This window comes from Oryza sativa, chromosome 7 (genome assembly GCF_034140825.1).
Source record: "Oryza sativa Japonica Group chromosome 7, ASM3414082v1".
In the NCBI taxonomy this organism is placed as follows: domain Eukaryota; kingdom Viridiplantae; phylum Streptophyta; class Magnoliopsida; order Poales; family Poaceae; genus Oryza; species Oryza sativa.
Window position 1 is genome coordinate 5,324,403 of NC_089041.1, and position 20,663 is coordinate 5,345,065.

The 20,663-nt window shown below is 41.6% G+C and overlaps 2 protein-coding genes and 1 long non-coding RNA gene across 3 annotated transcripts; 1 reads left to right on the forward strand and 2 right to left on the reverse strand.

Annotated features, from left to right (window-relative positions):
• Window positions 1-236: 236 nt before the first annotated feature.
• Window positions 237-10,333, reverse strand: LOC107276420 (disease resistance protein Pik-2). Its single transcript, XM_066312356.1, has 3 exons — window positions 9,447-10,333; window positions 360-1,964; window positions 237-291 (listed from the first exon to the last, which is right to left on the reverse strand). The coding sequence occupies exons 1-3, from the start codon at window positions 10,331-10,333 to the stop codon at window positions 237-239; spliced, it is 2,547 nt and encodes an 848-aa protein (XP_066168453.1).
• A 3,519-nt stretch (window positions 10,334-13,852) lies between these two features.
• LOC4342655 (uncharacterized) lies at window positions 13,853-16,110 on the forward strand. The gene is made up of 5 exons (XR_010742750.1): window positions 13,853-14,548; window positions 14,659-14,739; window positions 15,109-15,184; window positions 15,305-15,360; window positions 15,897-16,110. It is a non-coding gene; the product is annotated as an uncharacterized lncRNA (long non-coding RNA).
• Window positions 16,111-18,076: 1,966 nt separating this feature from the next.
• Window positions 18,077-19,609, reverse strand: LOC136357293 (disease resistance protein Pik-2-like). Its single transcript, XM_066312357.1, has one exon. It carries the CDS (start codon window positions 19,607-19,609, stop codon window positions 18,077-18,079), a length of 1,533 nt encoding a protein of 510 aa, XP_066168454.1.
• Between the last annotated feature and the right edge of the window lie 1,054 nt (window positions 19,610-20,663).

Genomic DNA, 20,663 nt, shown 5'->3' on the forward strand with positions numbered 1-20,663 from the left:
ATTCTTAGAGGACGTAACAATGTACCCAACTGATCAGCACATCCGAACACCGTGGACGAAAACTGGAGTTTCAAGAACAGAGAACAAACACAGGGCAATTTTGTGCTGCAAAAACTGCACAACATTTTCTTATTTTCTCTTAACTGCTTATATGGAATCCAAACGGACTCTTATCGTGTCTATGGAAGCTACCATACTTGCCCACGAGGAACCTCCGCGATGCATCATCCCGCACGTCACATCCAGTTCATGCCGTAAGACAAGGACTCGCTAGTCGCTACGGCGTGAACTCTGCATATACAATTTGGACAGCAACAGTTCACTAAAAGTATGTCACTATAATTTTTAACTGTTCTGACCTATGGCGACTCATGCTATGAGCCTTCAGCTGGTCCACTGCCCTATGCAGTGCACTGTTATGCTTCCAACCACGGAGCCGCACCTCCTTGAGGCTCGTAAGGTGTTGGACACCATCAAGAATCATATCCTCCTTATGGAAATTCATTTCTAGGGTCTTGAGCTTTGGCATGGCTCCTTCCTCAAATCCGAAAACTCGTGGCTTACCGTCATTAGGACCTAAGATCAACTCTTTGAGCTGCGGGAACTTGAAGGCGCCGCTAGCCACCAGCTTGTCTTCGCTGCAGCATCTCTTGCCCAAGATGATCTTTGACAGGTTAGGCAGCTTGTACAGGACACCATATATCTCGTCACTAGGAAGGTTTGTCCACCAAAACACAATCTCAACAAGTTGAGTAAGTGACTGCACCCAGTCTGGAGTTCTATCGATGGTACCACCGATGTAGAGTACCCGGAGGAACTTTGGTGGCGAGGGGAGCTCGAGGAGAAAATTCATGTTATTTGCGTTGAAATGCATGTCTTCAAGAAACAACTTACAGAGGTTCTGGGAGCACCTTCCCATTGATTTGGCAAGCTCGGTGAGAACCTTTGCTTCGGAGCAATTGGAGCAGTTGAGGACTACATTGAGAACTCGTAATTGTACAAGATCACCGATCTCCTCGGCAAGCTGAGCATCGTCCTCACGGAATTCGAACCTATATAATGACTGTAGCGCCTTCATTTTCCTAATGTGGCGGGGTAGCCTCAGGAGTATTGTCCGATCATGCTTGTTTTTGAATCCAAGGTGCTCAAGTTTCTCTAGATCGACCAAGGATTCTGGGACCTTGACAAGCAGCGTGCTTATTAACCAAAGTGCCTGCAAATGTTGCAGCTTATTCATCTGGCTAGGCAATTTTGTGATATCTGTTCCATTCAAGGACAAGAATCTGAGTAGAAATAGCTGGCAAACATGCTTCATATGTTTGTTCTGCAAGTCCTTACAGTCCTGTAGGTCGAGCACCCTCAGTAAAGTGAATTCAGCAAGACAATCTAGGAGCTTTCGATGACCTTGGGGGCGAAAAGTGGTCAATGACCTGACGTGCCTCAAGTTTGTGTTCTCAATGCTAGACCCTAGGTCATCGCTCTGGATGGCCAGACGACGAACACTACCATATGATGGATCTCGGCATTGGCCTCCTACGAAGCTGACAAAGTTGGACTCTAAGGCCTTGCACACAATAATATCCAACATCATGTCGTGTACTCTACATCCCATCAACGTGCCCAAGGTTTCAGTGCAGGATGGCTGAATCATGTGCCTATTCACCAGCTCGGCAAAGTAAGATTCTGCAACCTCCATGGGTGTCAGCCCTCGTTGCTCGGAAACTAAGCCTTCGGCAATCCATCTGTACAACAACCTACGCTTGTCAACAACATAATCCTCTGGGAAGAGACTGAGATACATCATGCAAGCCCTGAGATGATGAGGCAGGTGGTTGTAGCTCAGTGTTATTATATGTCTCATGCCGTTCAGTGTGGGATTGTTCTCCATCAGAGAGCCAGTTGAGTTGCAAACTCTCGTCCACATCTCTACGGCGCCCTCCGGTGATCTGTAGCCTGCCAAAAGCCTGACAATGCAGAAAATAGCCAACGGTAGCCCACTGCATCTTGTTAATATCTTGTGCATTATATCTTTCAGATGTTCTGGGCAATCTTGTTGAGGGCCAAATACTGCATTGATGAACAATTTCTTGGCATCTTCGAATTGGAGCGGCTTAACTCGATGAATGTAGTACTCTTCCTCAAGGCTAGCTGAGCGGCAGGCCCTGGCAACATGCTCTATCCGAGTGGTCACAATGATTCTACTGTTGCACTTGTTATCTGGCAGTCTTGACAGTATCGCTTCCCAAGCCGATATGGACCATACATCGTCAATCACAATGAGGTACCTGGTTAAGTAAGTTTTGCAATTTATTAGTTGTCTGCTTTTTTTTTTCTTGTTTGTCAAATCAACTTTTGTAGTCTGAAAAACTGCAACTCTAGATTACATTTAGTAACTTTGATTAGTTTCTTCATTTTTTATTTACTGGATTAAACTAGATATATTGTTATGCTTAATTTGATTTTTTTCTCATATTACCAAGATCCACAAAAGCACGTACATCCTCCGTCCCACTATATAAGGTGTAGTCAGACTTGCCGCTCTCTCTAAAACTAATTTTTGATTTTTAATTTATGATAAACAACATTTATTGTAGCAATTCCCAGAAACCCCCCCAGGCTTTCAATAGAAGCCGGGCCTTTGGGCCTTTCTCTTAAAAAAAACCTTTATTGTAGCAACAAAATTATAATAATATGAGATAGCATATTTAAATGACAATCAAATGTTATTACTTTCATCAAATAAAATTTAATTCATATGTATTAGATTAGTTATTGGTTGAAAGAGTTGAGACTTAAAATGTGTGCGCATCTTATAGTATGGGGTGCATGGAGTATAATTTTCTTTTCTATAAAATGATCGAAATTACATCATTATACGTTGATGGACATGCATGTGTGAGCTGTCGAGTGTTGATATACTAGATAACTAAAATAAGATTAATAGATAAGAAAAACCAATCACTTGACCAATGTATGATCCCTGATTAATTGTGTGAATCATGAGCGAGATACTGCTTTCTTTGAGTACATAAATATATAGGTGAATAGCCAATTTAGTCCTTCAACTTTTGCTCAGAGATCGAATTAGTCCATGATGTTTTATGAGAAAATTCCTTATGTACATCTCAGAACTCTCTCAATCCCTTCTATGCACCTGAAAAATACTGAATCCCTTGTGTGCCCTCGAAAATTTGTTTGGAACCCTTGCGTACCCCTCCCGTCAAGTTTCTGTCAGTTTAGATGTTAATTTTCTTAGAAATGTCCATTATGCCCTTTGAGAATGGTGGATATGAAATTTGATCATAGTTGGCTAATTAGAGAGCTGCCTATATGTTGAATATTTTTTTTTGCATGATGTGTGCTTTATGATACTAAATAATCAGTTGATAGAAAATTTAAAATAAACTTTGAGAAAAGTTAGTACACTGCAATTTTGAAAATAAATAAGTGGATATAGCTAGCTGAAAATATTAAGATACTAATCTTAGTATTTTCAGCTAGTTATAGCCACATATTTATTTTTAAAATTGCAATGTACTAATTTTTTTAAAACAAATATTTTAAATTTTATATCCACTAATTATTTATGATAGCACACGTCATACAAAAAAAATATTTAATATATAGCAAGCTCTCTAATCAGCCAACTATAATCAAATTCCATGCATGCCCTCTATTCTCAAATGGCATAATGGACATTTCTAAGCAAATTAACATCTAAACTGACAGAGACTTGACGGGATGGGTACGCAAGGGTTCCAAATAAATTTTCGAGGGCACACAAGGGATTCGGTATTTTTCGGGTGCATATAAGAGATTGAGAGAGTTTTGAGGTGTACACAAGGAATTTTCTCATGTTTTATAATGTCCAAACAAGTCCCTAAGAATTATCACGCGGCTTAATATAGTCCTTGACGCACTTAAAATGCCACGTGGACATGCCACATCATTCATGCATGTAAAGTTAACATTTAAATGTCCATTTTAACCTTACATTTTTTACACAAAAAACAAAGAGAAAAACAAGAAGAAGCAATCATAAAACAAAGGAAAATGCCAAATTTTTGTAGTTACCAATGCTACATCGTTTTCTAATGGCCAAAACCTTTTCTTTTTGTTTTTTCTCAATAGTTTTTCTTTATTTCCTATAAAAACGTAAGGGTAGAATGGACATTTAAATATTGAATTTGCATGCATAGATGATGTGGCATGTACACATGGCATTTTTAGAGGGTCTAAGGACTATATTAAATCGCACAATGGACTTTAGGGACTTGTTTGGACAATACAAAATGTCAAGGACTAAATTGATCTTTAAGCGAAAGTTCAAGTATCAATATAAAAGCTCGCTTTTATACTATGCAAAATTACTAAAAATGCTGGAAACCTAGGTGACTCCCTCGTCATCATAGTAACTTGGCACTTGTGGTAGGAAAGGGACACTCATGCTTTTGATGGCATTCTGTTGCAGGTGCCGATGGTGATGGAGCGGATTGTGTAAAAAGGGTGGCAATTGCTGGAGTCAACTTCTAATCCTATTGGGGGTGTTGTTAGGCACATAACATAGCCTTTACCTTCTCGTTTCGATCTCAGCTTAGGAGTTCACAAGGTTTAGGCTGTGTTATTTTGGAGGTGTTGGGAACCCCTCCCCTCCGCACGTAAAATGGAACGATAGATTAACGCATGATTAATTAAGTATTAGCTAAAAAAATTAAAAAAATAGATTAATATGATTTTTTTAAAGCAACTTTCCTATATAAACTTTTTATAAAATATGTACCGTTTAGCAGTTTGAAAAGCGTGTGTACGTAGAAAACGAGAGAGATGAGTTGAGAACTCTAAGGAAAAAGCCTAGTTTCTTGTTTGTCGAGCTGTTTCCCCGCCTTCTCCCACAGTGACCACTTTGACGTGTCACAATTCTATGACTTTTCTTTTAATATATGTGTAATTTTTTTTGCGCGTTCATGAATGGAGAAACCAAAATGCGATCTTAATGAGCATAATAACATATACTCCCTCCATTTCTATTTTTGATGATTCCTAAGATTTTTAGGTCTTTATAAATTCATCATCATCTGACATTATCTATTCGTTTAGTTGTACAGAAGTGAATGACATTATTGCATGTCTGTTTGTTTATGTATGCATGAGTAAATTTCATCGTTGCATGTCTATTCATTTATCTGTAAAAGAGTAAATGGCATTGTTGCATGCCTAACACATCACCTTAACCAATGAGACTTAGTTTAAGGAATGATGTTTTCTTGTATTGGTCTCGACACCATTTCTAAATATGATGATCAAATTTGGATGGACCGAGTACTATTGGTTAATGCACGAGAAATATAAAACTTGGAGCGCATCTATTATAAATTTCTACAGCCTCTAAGTCATCACATGGCACTCCTATAAATGCTCCTAGTTCACCATGTGGCACTCTAATAAATCCTAGGAATTCTAAAAAAATAAAACATCCAACTGTCGATTTTTATTTAATCTGGTGGACCCATTATTTTTACCTATTAGATCTATCTTCAAAATTTACAATCAAATTTATATCTTTTATATCTTAAAAGGCCCACATCTCTCCGTATCTACGTACATATGTATCCCGAAACCCACCCCCGACCAAAAAAAAACTGTACGTACTTCTCTTTCCTTTTTTTTATTTCTCACTCAGTTGAAAAACCATCTAATATAATTGAAGCACATCTTAACTATACTTTGTAAAATTATATGCTATTTCAAGATATGTTCTAGCTAGTTGCATCTCATTGAAACATCCATGAAAAATATAAATAAAGTAAAGTTATAGATATACTTCCTCCTTCCCTAAATGTTTGACGCCGTTGACTTTTTTAAACATGTTTGATCGTTTGTCTTATTCAAAAACTTTTGTGAAATGTGTAAAACTATATGTATACATAAAAGTATATTTAACAATAAATCAAATGATAGGAAAAGAATTAATAATTACTTAAATTTTTTAAATAAGACGAACGGTCAAACATGTTTAAAAAAGTCAACGACGTCAAACATTTTAGGATGGAGGAAGTATCACTTAAGAACATATATAGTTATATTAGATTTGTATTTTCGAAAATAAAACAACTTCAACTGTGAGTATCATTCTCAAAATTTACTCACTACCTAATTAAAAAATACTGATATGTCAAAATTTACTCACTACCTAATTAAAAAATACTGACATGTCAAAAAAAATACTGATATGTCAAAATTTACTCACTACCTAATTAAAAAATACTGATATGTCAAAAAAATACTGATATGCTAAAAAATACTGGAGCCTGTCCCATATTTTTCCATGCGGTTCCACTTACGAACCGCATGAAAACAAATGGGGGGAGGGGGCGCGTCCAGAAAAATCTATCCTGTAGTAGTGTTACTAAATTTATCTAGAATATATTTTCATGTATCATGCTTTTTTCTTCATATGTAATTAGAAAATTAACGTCGAAACATATTCTTTTGACGACATCGTATCGATGTACTTTATCTCCTACTTAATCTTCAATCGATCTAGATCGTTGGCTGAGCTTATCTAGGGCACGTGAAATGACACACGTCATCAACAAAAGATTAACTAAATATTAAATATTACAAACATGAAAATGGGTTTATTTGATTTTTAAAAAATCTTTTGTATACAAAGTATCCACAAAACACATACCGTTTAGTTCGGAAAACATGCTCACCATAAATAACAAAGTAGCCAATCAGATAAGCACTTTAGAAGTCAATCTTATGTACTAAAACGTTTAATATGTAGTAATATAATATACTTGGTCAATCAGGAATACCCAAATATATCAATAGTATGTTCCCACTAATCCCATGTATATAAGTTCTATATAGAAATCACTATTCACCAATCGCCGAGTCATATTGGTTACGATGCATCCATGCACAGTGCAGCTAATAATTAGCTTATATCCAGTGAGCACGTGTGTCATCAAGTACCAAAGATAAAGGACGTACTAAGTGAGCAACCATAAATAAATGATAGGTAAGTAGAGATACACTGAGCCACATAAAACAATAGTTGGCTACAAGTAGATTATGGCTATTATTAATAGTGTTCCTACACAGCTGCATATACTCCTAAGATGCCACAAGACGCTCTAATAAAATAGGGAAAATGAAAGAAAAATTATAAGAAAAAAGAAAAAACATCTAGCCTAGCCATTGATTTACACTTATACTGGTGGCTCCATTATTATTAACCATTAGAATATATCTATCAACTAATCCCCCGCTCCTAAATATCGGCTAATCCATCCCTCCCGCACGTACACGAGAAGAAGAAGAAGTGTGCATACGATCAATGAGTAGTTTTCTCTTTCTTTTTTTTACAACTCTAAGGTTTTTCTCAAATTATGCATATATGTAGCAACCACTCTTGGTGAGGTTGTCGAAAAAGCCACGCCCGCCGCAGTGGTGCTTCACGCCATCCCACCAAATCTCTTCAAAGTAATTTTTTTTACTAAGTATATAAAAGGGAATTGCGAGCACCCACATAAACGTATGCACATCCATCGTATAAATACACACACACACCTACCTTATGAGAGAAAAATATTTATCCAAAAAAAAGTACATATGAGAGACTACTATTCGCTAGAAAAAACATACATACGTACAATCAAAAATATCACATGGAACCATATTATATCCCTTTTAATTATGTCATTCTCATTTAAATAGTGATAATAATTAGCACAAATAATTTTTACAATATAGATTATTTCATCGTATACTATCCATGAACATGCATAGGTGAATCGGATGTATAACTGAAAAAAAATCAAAACCCATATTAACTCGTATGTTTGGAAGAATGGTGATAGGCGAGTTCACATATAACCGAGAAAAAGTAATTTTTGTTTGAATATGATAGAATTATCATTTAGTATGACAAAGTCTATGGTCTACACTACTACAGGAAAGATTTTCCTGACGCCAAACCCTTTTGTTTCCAGACGGACCATATGTTTAACCGCGTAGGAAAATGGGGGACCGACGCTAGGCCATCGCCCACACAGGAAAATCAATTTTCGTGTGCGGGTCAGTTAACAGGCTTATTTTCGCGTGTGGGCCTGTTAACACTATTTTAGTGAAAATAGCCCACCCTTCGCGCCCCTCTCCCCTCCGCCCAATGCCCACTACCTCCCTCTCTCCCACCTCACTCTCTCCCTCTCTCCCACTCCACTCCTCTCCTCCCACTCCTCTCCTCTCTCGGCCGGCCGACGGCGACAGCAAGCGGCGGCAGGCGATACAGCGGCGGTGCTCGACCCCTCCCTCCCTCTCCCTCGGCTGCGGGCGGGAAAAAGGGCGGCAACAGTGACGGCAGCGGGTGACCACGGCGGCGCTCGGCCCCTCCCTCCCTCTCCCTCGGCTGTGGGTAGGAAGAAGGGCGGCGACAACGGCGGTGGAGAGCGACCACGGCGGTGCGCGGCCCCTCCTCCCTCCCCTTGCAGATCCGGCGGCGCGTGGTCCCTCCCCTCCCTCCCCTTGCAGATCCGGTGGAGGGAGGCGGTGGGATCGAGGCGGCCCGCGCCGGATCTGGAGGTGCGGTGGCATTAGCGGCCGGCATGGAGGTGCGACAGTGGCGTCGACGATCGATGTGATTTGATGCCCCTCCCCTCCCCTTGCAGATCCAATGGAGGGGAGGGGCGTCTTCGGTCGGCGACTATGGATCCGGCGCCGGCGACGGGAGCGGGCGGCGGATCCGTAGCCGGCGACCGTGGGGACGATGGCGGCGGGCCTCGGCTAGGACAGCGGCGGCGGATGAGGGTTTTTTTTTTCTTTTTTTCGATTTTTTATTTTCTCACGCGGGCGACTTAAGCGCCCGCACGCGAAAATTACGATTTTCCCACACCCCTGGGTGCGTGCGGGCCGACCATCCGCACGGAAAAATCAAAATCGACCGCACGCAAAAATCTTTGTTGTAGTAGTGCTAGTTCATGATAAAAATATTTCTTTCTTTTAGAATTACAATCTATTTTCTTATAAAATATCATGAGATATGACTTCTTGTAGTATTCTTTTTACAAACAACAAATAAATAATTGTGCAAGTTTAGATTATGTGCTTCCTAAGTTCAGATGATTGACGGATAAAAAAAATCAGTCAACTAACAAATATTCCCTATATATATATATATATATATATATATATATATATATATATATATAGGGAATATTTGTATATATATATATATATATATATATATATATAAGCATTTTTAGTAGAAATTAATGGGGCTGTTCGGTAGCTACGCTACAGCTGCGGCTGTTGCATGCAACCCGCCACAACTTTGTGCACAATTGTTTGTGATCAGCCCAGCCAGCCGAACAGCCCTCGTTGAGATACGAAATGGTTATAATTGGTTAAGACGAGCAAGTAGGAACGGGTGGTGCGTGTACCTCTTGCCATCGAGACAATCTCCGAGCATCATCGCTAGCTCGTCCACGTCATCTTCGTCGATGTTATGCAATTCCTGCTCTTCTTGCAGCCCCCTTCCGCTTGTAACCCTCACGACCTTCTTAATTATCTGCTTGAGCAGTCTGCCGAGGTCCTTGCCGGCGTCGAACACCTGAGACACCGGCACCATTGCCTGGCAGGCAAACTCCTCCTCCAGGCTCCTGCAAACCTCCATGGCAAGCGTCGTCTTCCCGAGCCCCGCGAACCCCACGATGCAGAACACCTTGAGACTCACGTCACGCTGATTGTCACTCGTCAGCTTCTGATCCGACTTCACCAGATCGGACAAATGCTGCACCTGGTCGTCGACGCCGACCAGCTTGCTAAGCGCGGTGGAGGGCGTAGTCGAAGCTGGGACGAACCACACGGAACGGGGCAGTGCCGTGTCGACGACGAAGTTGCGGTCGTGCCGCGGCTGCTGATGCAGGCGGATGGCGAGACGGCCGGCACGGGCGCGAGCGTCCTGGATGTCGATGGCGAGGCGGTGCCGCGCCCGCGGGCGGATGGTGAGAAACCAGCGACAGGCGCGGTGGAGAGCACCGGCGCGCGGCGGGGCGAGGCTGATGCGGAGGAAGAAGAAGAGGTCGATGCAGTCCTCGGCGTCGTAGGCGAGCTCGCGCGCCTGCTTCATCCACTCCCGTACCGAGTGGTCCACGGCGCTCTCGTCGGCCTCGGAGAGCCGGCGGAGATCGGCGTTGATGATGGCCACCTCGTCCCTCAGACGATCGACCTCGCCGCGGACGCCGCTGAGTAGCCGGAATTCCGCTGTCACCAGCTGCCCAAGCCTCGCCACAAGGCCACCTGCATGGCTCGCCGCCGCACTCTCCATTCTCGCAAAGTCAAACGAGCTTAATTTGCGAATTAGGTGGTTAATTAAGAGCCTTGGAAGCGGCTGTTCGGCCAAGAGGGTCTGAGGCTCTGGGCTCTGTTCATCCGTATTGTTTCCGGACAAAACTTGAGCATATATCTATGCTAATCAAATCATTATTGAAGGCAACTGCTGTACCTACTAGTGCTATACTAAATCCTGAGGCCTTCTACGATATGCTCTCTACATGAACTCTGAAAGCTAGCTTACGCTTTTTTCTTTTCATTTGATATTACATCAAGAGCAGAATTCATCGGTCAACTTCAATTAACGCTTAAACTTATATAGCAACTTGTATCGGTAGCAAGAACCACGATGATCACCTCAACACTTGAATCTGTGGGACATCATCCACGGTTTAGTGCTGATAACTCATTGAGCTTTGTTGCCGGTGGTGGATGTATAAGAGCATTTCAAACAGCCTTTCCAAGCCAAATTTTGGCTATTCAAGCACAAAAAAGAGTTCGAACAGACTAGCCATCCGGCTGGCCAAACTCGCTGGCTGGCTGGCTAGAGTTGGCCAACCAAAACGCCTCGCCAAACGATGGGCCCCACAACCGCCATCGGCTTTGAGCGCCGCCGTGGCGAGGGATGGCGACGCAACAACGACCCGTTCGCGCGACGGCTGGTACCGTACTCCTCGCTGCTACCAGCTTCACCGAGCCTCGCCGCCCTCGGCGGATTCGGCCAGCCGCACGACCTCCGCCGCCTCCGCTCCACGCCCCGGGTCGTCGTCGTGAGCCACAACCACTGTCGCTAGCCTCTGCGCAGTCACCGTCGCCATCCCTACCCCGAGTTCCCCGCCACCCCTCAAGCCATTGTCGCCGTCGCTTGCCGCCTTCCGCCTTCCTGCCTCGGCGGGGAGAGGGAGAGCACCTCGGTGAACGTCGGCGTTGGGGGAGCACAGACGCTGCCATGCCACCTTTCGCCTTCCTGCCTCCCCACGTCGTCTGTGCCCAGCGCCGAGCCACCGCGCGCCATGCGTCGACCGCCGCTGTAATCAGCGTGGTCAACGGGAAGGAAGGAAACGGGAAAAGAAGGAAAGAGAAGGAAAGGGGGGGAGAAAGAGGAAGAAGAGGAGAGTGAGGCTGACATGCTTATGCACCTAACCTTGCTTTCTATCTATAGGTATTTCTAAACTCAAGCAAGGGTTGCTATTTTCGAACTTATGCCCCTCTAGCCTCATTTTTTTAGAAAGTGCATTAAAACCCGGCCTATACACCAAAAGATGTACACAACCCGCCCCTCCAGTGTCATGCTGAGGGAATCTAACAACGGTTGGACCGGAGTCAACGGCGGTCAAACCAGCCTCGGACTTTCATTGTTCCTGAGTCTGATGGTTACTCCTTGCTGACCGATTGTCCAGTTGGCCGTTGTTGCCATCTACTATAGTTGGCCAAAAGTCCCACAGCCCGACAATCCGGTCTATGGCACGAAGTTTTGGCCCGACCCAGGCACAGCATGGCTTGACGTTGTCGGACTTGTACCAGCCCAACCACTACTGGAGATGGGAAAGCTCCCGTGTTGCCAAATGTTACCGTGTGTTTTACGAAACACACGGTAAGTTACCGTGCGCATCACAGGAACACGGTAACATCCCGGCCATACCTTGTGCAAAATACGAACACACGGTAACGAGGGAATATACCGTGCGTGAACGTGCTGCACACGGTAACGTTGCTGCTGAACCAGAAATCCATCCAACTTCCGTTTTCGCGCCCTGAGCTTCCGTTGGCGCTGACGAATTTCGTGGTTGGCGCGGGCGAATTCCGTGGTTGGCGCCCACGGTGCTCCTGATGCCGCCAACAGATTTCTTTTTTTTTTTCGCACAACTAACTATATTTCGTTGGTGCTTAATGGAGTGAAAAATCGTAACACCTTCATACGAAGTCGGATCGAGATAAATTTTATATGAAAATTGTAGCCCTTAATGAGATCTAGAACTATTTAGATGAAAGGTTTTTCATTTGAGATTGTTTATGGGTTTAAATATTTATTTTTTTCTCTCAGATCTATTTTTGAAATTATGTTTTGAGTTTTCGCAATGATCTCCGATGAATACGTGTTCTATATTAAAATAGAGAGCTATACGAGATCTATAATTTTGCAGAAAAATTTAAAGATTTGTTAAAATATAAGAAATTCAAATATTTTTTTCGGGTAGTAAATGATTTTAAATGGAAAAGTTGTCAACAACAAAGTTGTGTAACTCATCAAGATCTATAACTTTTACTTTGGTCTTTTTTCTATATAACATTTTTTTAACAGTTTGAATTTGAATTTGAAAATATGACAATTTCAAACAACATTTTCAAATACTAAATGATTTCAACTGAAAAAGTCATCAACAACAAAGTTGTATAAATCGTCAATATCTATAATTTTTATTTTTGTCATTTTTAATATAATATTTTTTTGAATAGTTTGAATTTGAATTTGAAAATATGATAACTTCAAACAATATTTTCAAATACTAAATGATTTCAACTGAAAAAGTTATCAACAACAAAGTTGTATAACTCATCAATATCTATAACTTTTATTTTGGTCATTTCTTCATCCGAAAAAGTGATAGTAACATTGTTCACAAAATTCACATATCTCTCATCTGGTTTATAAACTATAACACATATTTGTGAATTTTGTGAACAATGTTAGTAACACTTTGTCGGATGAAAAAATGACAAACATAAAAGTTATAGATCTTGGTGAATTATACGACTTTGTTGTTGATGACTTTTTCAGTTGAAATCATTTAGTATTTGAAAATGTTGTTTGAAGTTGTCATATTTTTAAATTCAAATTCAAACTATTCAAAAAAAAGTTATATAGAAAAATGACTAAAATAAAAGTTATAGATATTGGTTAGTTATACGACTTTGTTGTTGATGACTTTTTCAGTTGAAATCATTTAGTATTTGAAAATATTGTTTGAAGTTGTCAAATTTTTAAATTCAAATTCAAACGGTTCAAAAAATGTTATATAGAAAAATGAACAAAATAAAAGTTATAGATATTGATGAGTTATACAACTTTGTTGTTGACGAATTTTTCAGTTGAAATCATTTAGTATTTGAAAATGTTGTTTGAAGTTGTCATATTTTCAAATTCATGTTAAAAAAAAAGTTATATAGAAAAATGACCAAAATAAAAGTTATAGATATTGATGAGTTATACAACTTTGTTGTTGATGACTTTTTCAGTTGAAATCATTTAGTATTTGAAAATGTTGTTTGAAGTTGTCATATTTTCAAATTCAAATTCAAACTGTTAAAAAAATATATAGAAAAATGTATATAAACTAAGTTTTTAATAGCAATTATATATAATTAGAAAATTTAATTTCTCACCAAAGTGATTTGTACAGATAATTTTCCAAGTAAAACTGCTTGTAAACTGTGGTCGAATGGATCTAAATCGGACGGCTTAGATTCGTTGTCAGATTTGGCTATATATAGAACACTTCAACCCTAGCCGGCCACCGCTGAGGCGCGCCCTGTTCTCCACTGAACCGCCGCCACCCCCCTTTCATATTGTGTAGCGGCAACGCCTCCGCCATCTCTCCTGCGCCATCGCCCCCCATCCTCGAGCTCGACGCGGTGGAGAGGCGCGCCTCCACCTTCCTTGGCTGGCGTCTTCTCTTCATCCTCTCCCTCTCCAAAGCTCCATCGCTGTCCCCTCTCCCACCCCTTTCTCTGCATTCGGCCAGATCCAGCCAATAGAAGCTATGGCCATGGCATCTGGCTCCCCTGAGCTTGGTGGAGTGGAGAGGCCAAGGAGGGGAGGCCTCCCCCAGTATCTTCCTCTCCCAAATCACCATTGCTGCCAGCTCTTCCTCCCCCTTCCGGATCCGGCCAGATCTAGGCTTCATCGAGTTGGGGACTTCCAGATCTGGAGCTCCAGTTCATGGCTACGTGCTGCATCCACCACAACAGCAACGAAGAGGATGTGACGGGGCTCGGGAGTTCCCGTTGATGGCGGCAACATGCTGGAGAATTTCCTGGCATAAAATGCACTTTTTCTTGTTTCTGAATTTCCTGGCCTCCATGTGCACCTTCAACCGAATTTTATTTAGTTGCTATATGCAGGTCACGCAGCAATCCTGCAAATACTTAATGGTTGGTTGGCGAAATGTGCAGCCCACATTAGGAGTGCAACAATGAAGTGCTTCCATAAGTAAGCTTCAATTATCCTTCAATCTTGATAAGCTTGAATGATCTGAAGCGATATGCACATGTTCTGGGACTTTGTAAGTGGAAAAGATGGATTTTTTTTACTTTGGTCAGGCTGCTCAGGATGGAGCTGAAGAAATACATGACAAGAACTAAGAGATAAAACAGAAAATGCAGATGCAGGAAGAGCAACAGGTAGATGATGCGTTAATTATTGCCTTTATATTCATTTTAGACGATATAGGCAATTGTCAAAGTTGCATCTGCCTGCAGTTACTAAAGTAATCCCTATCACTATATTTTGTGGTTCTCCCTTTTATTTGTATTAAAAACTTCAGAGTCATTGAGAAGTGCCATCAGGCTTAGTTCTACTCGATGTCAATAAAATTCAGAGTCATCTTCCTGTTCCTCTTTTTTGTAGAGTATAAGGATATTGTGATCGAAAAGAGTTTAAACTGTGATTTGGCTTCTAAAGAGACCTCATGGTTTTGAGGCATCAAAACAAAAGGCTCATTCATTCTGTTGTGCATGAAACAAATTGGTCTAATTCCTGTGTCTCTGTAGATTCTTTAGATTCAAACTGCAGCAAAGAACGGATTACAGTTATAGAAATGTTGGCTTCCCAGTTCCTAATTAAGATGTGAGCATCCCAGTGAACTGTACTCTCAGTGTCTTTGTAGTTTAATCTACATTGGTGGCACTGTCTACCTTATAATCTTACAAACTTCAGTAAGAAAATAATCTTACTACCTGATTTTAGGTTCAAACATTGTGTTTTTCAGAACATCCATGAATAGGAGTGAAGCATCTGTGCTGGTAATGATTGCTATACAAACTTCTTTGCAATCTCAAGACTAAAGTATTTACTTTTCCTTTTTCATTTATGCTCTTTTCAGTGTCATTGTGCCTTTTTTATTGACATTCTAAAAAGTTGCTAAAGTTACATTGTTGACTGCTCTTGACCATATTGAGATAATGAGAAATCAGAGATATAGTAATGTGTGGCTTAATTTGGCTTATATTAGAGCATTGCTACTGGTAAAAGTACCTAGCGAAAAAAATTGCTCATGGTAAACTACCTGCATAATTTCACTAGTACCTTTTGTGATGCAGTAGTTGTTTATGCACTAAATGGTGGCCTCTGTTCCTGAAGATCCAGTCCTATATTTTTGCTAGGTTGATCCAAATATGCTCATGTTCTTATTTCGATCTATATAATTGAGCATTTGGTCTTCTTTCCCATTAATTGTACTATGTTTTGGTTTAGCATGTAATATAGTCCAATCTTGATATTAATTCAGTTTCTAGCTATATTGATCTTCCAGTTTCTTACAAGCTTATCACAATTGCAGGTTTAATTATACATTCAAGCATCAACTTCAGGATCTGTACCATCTATTAATATCATCTTTCTGTTATTGATTGATCAACCAAATAATATGTTCCTAGCTATTGTAACTTTGGTTATTGCTTTAACTGTCATGAACCATGAATTGCTTGTATGCTAATTATTAATTGTAACCTCTTTACTGAAATATATATTTATGTTGGAATGTGTTGTGCTCTTGTGTGCTTGTTGGTGGTTTATATTGTGATGGAAATAAGCTCTGATGGATATAGTAAACAAATTGCAAATAGCATATATTTTTTTTTATTAACACATGTTCTTACCGGGTGCTTCAAACACAGTAACGCACCACATGTTACCGGGTGTGAACGAAACACGGTAACACATCAAATGTTACCGTGTGTGAAGGACACTCGGTAAGCCACCGTTCCGTTAGGAGCTCCGTTACACAAGTGTCTAGCTACGACGGCAGCCTTACCGTGTGATTCAGCACACACGGTATGTGTTTTGGCCTTCTCGTGCGCATAATCGTAATACACCCGGGAAATGCACATGGTAAACTGATGAAGCTGCCGAGTATCTGTTCCCGTGCCCTAGCACCCGGTAACGTCGTTACCGTGTGTTACGGTCAACGCTCCCGCAGGCTACGGTCAACGCTCCCGCAGGCCATAGCCCGTCGGCAACCGGCTCAAAGAGACGAGGGAGGCAAACAGACTTATTCCAGCCATATAAAGGCCAACCTAAAAAGACAAGGGAGGCAAATTAGACTTATTTCAGCCATATAAAGGCACAACCTAAAAAGATGAGGGAGGAATATAGACTTATCCTAGCCATATAAACGCGGCCTAAGGAGATAAGGGAGGCAAAATAGACTTATTCCAAGTATGAGCAAAGTGAGTTTGTCGAGCCTGCCTTCAGGTAAACTTATGTAGATATCCTAAAAGTGAAAAAGAAACTGACATGCTCAACACCCAAAATACCCAAAATAATATGTAGATCTCCTAGATGTTGGGAGGATAGTATTATGTAAGCCACTTTATGATCCAGAGACCGGTACTTTGTTATAAGAGCGTCTTTATGGCCCAGCAAATTGTACCGGTCGTTACTGGTACTGCTCGGTACCAGTACGCATTTAACCGTTCATTTCGGCATGGGTAGGATCGGGAGAGAAAAATGTGCGGACTGCTGCTGGTGGCGGCGGAGCTCAAGTCGTCCTGCTGCGGCGTCGATGTTGTCGTTCCCGGCAGCGGCGGCGGCTGAGTTCACCTCCAGGAGTCGGCGGCGGCATCGATCCAGGAATCCCGGCGCCGACCGTCTATTCTAGGGTTTGATTCCTCCCGATCCATCCCTCCCAATCCATCTATTGCACGCGAAGTTACGTTTTTACCCTTTCAACTCTGTTCTCCGAGAGATACCGCATCAGGGACAATTTTGTTACCTCATGGTAGCAAACAATACCAGCAGATCCAACGGCCAGCATTTGGTACCGCACGGTACCGTTGTTCCATAAAAAATCTCTTGTTACAAAGGTATGATCCAGAGACCAAACACGCACACCAATCTGTTGGAGATAAATCTTATGTGATCATTCTTGTGGTTAGGTTATCCTCCGCATAACGGCATAAGTCTCTTCTCTGTTGTAGATTGACTGGTATCAGAAACTATATACTCAGTTACTATCTCTTAAAATGTAGCAAGAGAAAAATCTTGGAAGGATAGCGAAAGAAACATCAGATACACATGAAATGCATGTCCAGTACACAAACAGGCTCCAGGCGTCAACTGAACTGTGTTGTTACATAAAAGATCACATTAAAACAAAACCAATAAAGCCCAAACCAATTCTTTAGATAGAGTACATCATTAAGTTCGAAGACATGTAAATCCGACATCACATTGACCATGTTATCTCTACTGGTAAAAGTTTATCAGCACTCACGAACAACGTGGACGAACACCTGGAGCTCAAGAACAGAGGACGAAACAGAGCAGGAAAAACGCAGGGCAATTTTGTGCTGCCAAAACTGCACAGCATTTTCTGGGTTTCTCTTCATTACTCGTGGAATCAATCAAAGCAGAGTCGATCGTGCTTTGACCAAACAGACAAACTGGAAAGCAAATCGGGGAAAAGGGAATAGCAAAGAAACACACCAAATAAGCAGCATCACAATCCGAACAAGCAGATCACTCGTACTCCACTATAACTTTGAACTGATTTGAGCTGTGGCGTCTTGCGTTCTCCTCCTTCAGCTGGATCACTGCCGTTCCCATTTCATGGTTATCCCTGGAACCACGGACCCGGACATCCTTAAGGCTGGTCAAGTGCTCAACACCTTCAAGGGACCTTTTCTTGTCATGGAAATACATGACCAGGGTCTCCAGCTTTGGCATGGCTCCTTCCTCAAACCGGACAACTTGTGGCGTACCTTCATCTGGAACAAAGGACAGCACCTTGAGCAGCGGGAACTTGAAGTCGGTGCGCGCCACCAGCTCATCTTCGCTGCAGCACCACCTATCCAAGCTGATCTTTGTCAGGCTAGGCAGCTTGTACAGGGCACCGTATATTTCGTCGCTGGGAAGGTATATCCACCAAAACTCAACATGGACAAGGTGAGTGAGTGACTGCACCCAACCTGGAATTCTGTCGATGGTACCACCGATGCAGAGGTATCGGAGTAACTTTGGTGGTGAGGGGAGGTTGAGGAGAAAGTTCATGTTGTTTGAATCAGGCATCATGTCCTCGACTTTCAATCTATAGAGGGAGCACCTTCCTATGGATTTTGCGAGCTCGGTGAGAAGCTGCCCATCAGAGCAGTCAAAGCAATTGAGGACGACATTGAGAAATTGTAGATGTACAAGGTCGCCAATCTCCATGGCGAGTTGAGCATCCTCACTTAAGAGTTCGAACCTAGTTAACTCTTCTATGGCCTTCATTTTACTAATGTGTTGGGGTAGCCTCAGGAGTTTCCTCCAGTCTTGCCGGTTTGAGAAACCCACTTGTTTAAGATTCTCTAGATCAACCAAGGATTCTGGGACCTTGTCAAGCAATGTGTTAAATAACCAAAGTGTCTGCAAATGTTGCAGCTTGTTTATCTGGCTTGGCAATTTTGTGATATCTGTGTCAGTCAAGGACAAGAATTTGAGTAGGAACAACCGGCAGATGTGCTTCATATGCTTGTTCCGCAAGTCCTTGCAACCTTCTAGATCAAGCATCCTTAGTAGAGAGAACTCCGCTAATCTATCCAGCAACTTTCGATGACCCTCGGGACGAAAAACAGTCAGTGACCGGACGTGCCTCAAGTTTGTATTGTCGATCCCAGACCCTATGTCGTCGTTTTGGATGGACAGACGACGAACACTGCTATACGGCATGCTTCCACATTGACCTCCTACCAAGCTAACAAAGTTGGACTCCAGAGCCTTGGACACAATAACCTCAAGCATCATGTCGTGCACACTGCAACTATTTGGCTTCCCATCATTTGAATACGAGACTGTTGTTGTCATATTTCTACTCAGCAGCTCATCAAAGTAGGCTTCTGCTACCTCAGCGGAAGTTAGCCCCCGCATCTCGGGGATCAATCCTTCAGCCATCCATTTTTGGACCAGACGATCCCTGCTAATTGCATAGTCCTCTGGGAAAGTGCTGAGATACATTATGCAAGCCTTGAGATGATGAGGCAGGTGGTTGTAGCTAAGTGTTAATATCTGTCTCATTCCGTCCAATGTGGGATTGTTCTCCATGAGAGAGCCAGTTGAGTTGCAAACTCTCGTCCACACCTCTACTCCTCCCGGTGACGTATAGCTCCCCAGAAGGCTGGCAATGCAGACAATAGCCAACGGTAGTCCACTGCATTTTGTTAGTATCTTGTACATTATTTCTTCAAACTGCTCCGGGCAATCTTTCTGAGGGCCAAATACCCTGTTAACAAACAATTCCTTCGCGTCTTCGGATCCAAGGGGTTTAATTCGATGGATGTAGTCTTCCCCAGGGCTAGCTGGGCTGCATGCCCTCGCAACATGCTCTATCCGAGTGGTCACAATTATTCTGCTACTGCATTTGTTATCTGGTATTCTTGTTAGTATTGCCTCCCAAGATGATATGGTCCATACATCGTCAATCACAATGAGGTACCTGATTAAATCAATTTTGCTATTTGTCAGTCGCTTGATTTTCCTTTCATTTTTTATTAATCATCGGCTATACTTTTGCAATGTGAAAAGCTGCAACTTAGGCATAAATTTAGTGTAACACGAGGGTCACATTGGTTGGCTTTAGCTGAGTGTGTCGTAAAAAAAATAAACATTCTATAGAGTTCTAACCCACTAAACATATAAAGTTCAACATACAAACATAATATTTATTTGTACTTCTGAAACCTAAAACATAAACATGCCACATGAACCCACTAAACACATAAGGTTCAATATGCAAGCATATAGTAATTATATCCACAATTTATTTCCATCTAAAATTCAACATCCACATGCTAAATCATCATTCTCAAATCAATTTCACAATATTTCAATCCAAAGCATTCTATCGTTTTTACAACTAGAAAGGTAGCCCGCGCATTTGCACGGGCATGTTTTTATTTCGTTTCGAAAACAGGTCTAACAAATAAGTTTAAATTAAAGTGAGGTATTTCCCTTCTTAATTGAATATTCATTGTATTTTTAAAAAAATCTTGAGAAACTTTAATTGCTCATAAATATATAATTTTTACCATCCTGCTATCACCTTTTTTTTAATTGATCAAATATATATATC

Coding starts and splice junctions, on each gene's coding strand:
- LOC107276420 (XM_066312356.1), bottom strand. CDS start 10,333: ATGGAGAGTGCGGCGGCGAGCCATGCAGGTGGCCTTGTGGCGAGGCTT. Junction 1,965..9,446: donor GATTGTCTCGATGGCAAGAG/GTACACGCACCA, acceptor CTGCATTGTCAG/GCTTTTGGCAGGCTACAGAT. Junction 292..359: donor CATAGCATGAGTCGCCATAG/GTCAGAACAGTT, acceptor TTGTATATGCAG/AGTTCACGCCGTAGCGACTA.
- LOC136357293 (XM_066312357.1), bottom strand. CDS start 19,609: ATGAGACAGATATTAACACTTAGCTACAACCACCTGCCTCATCATCTC.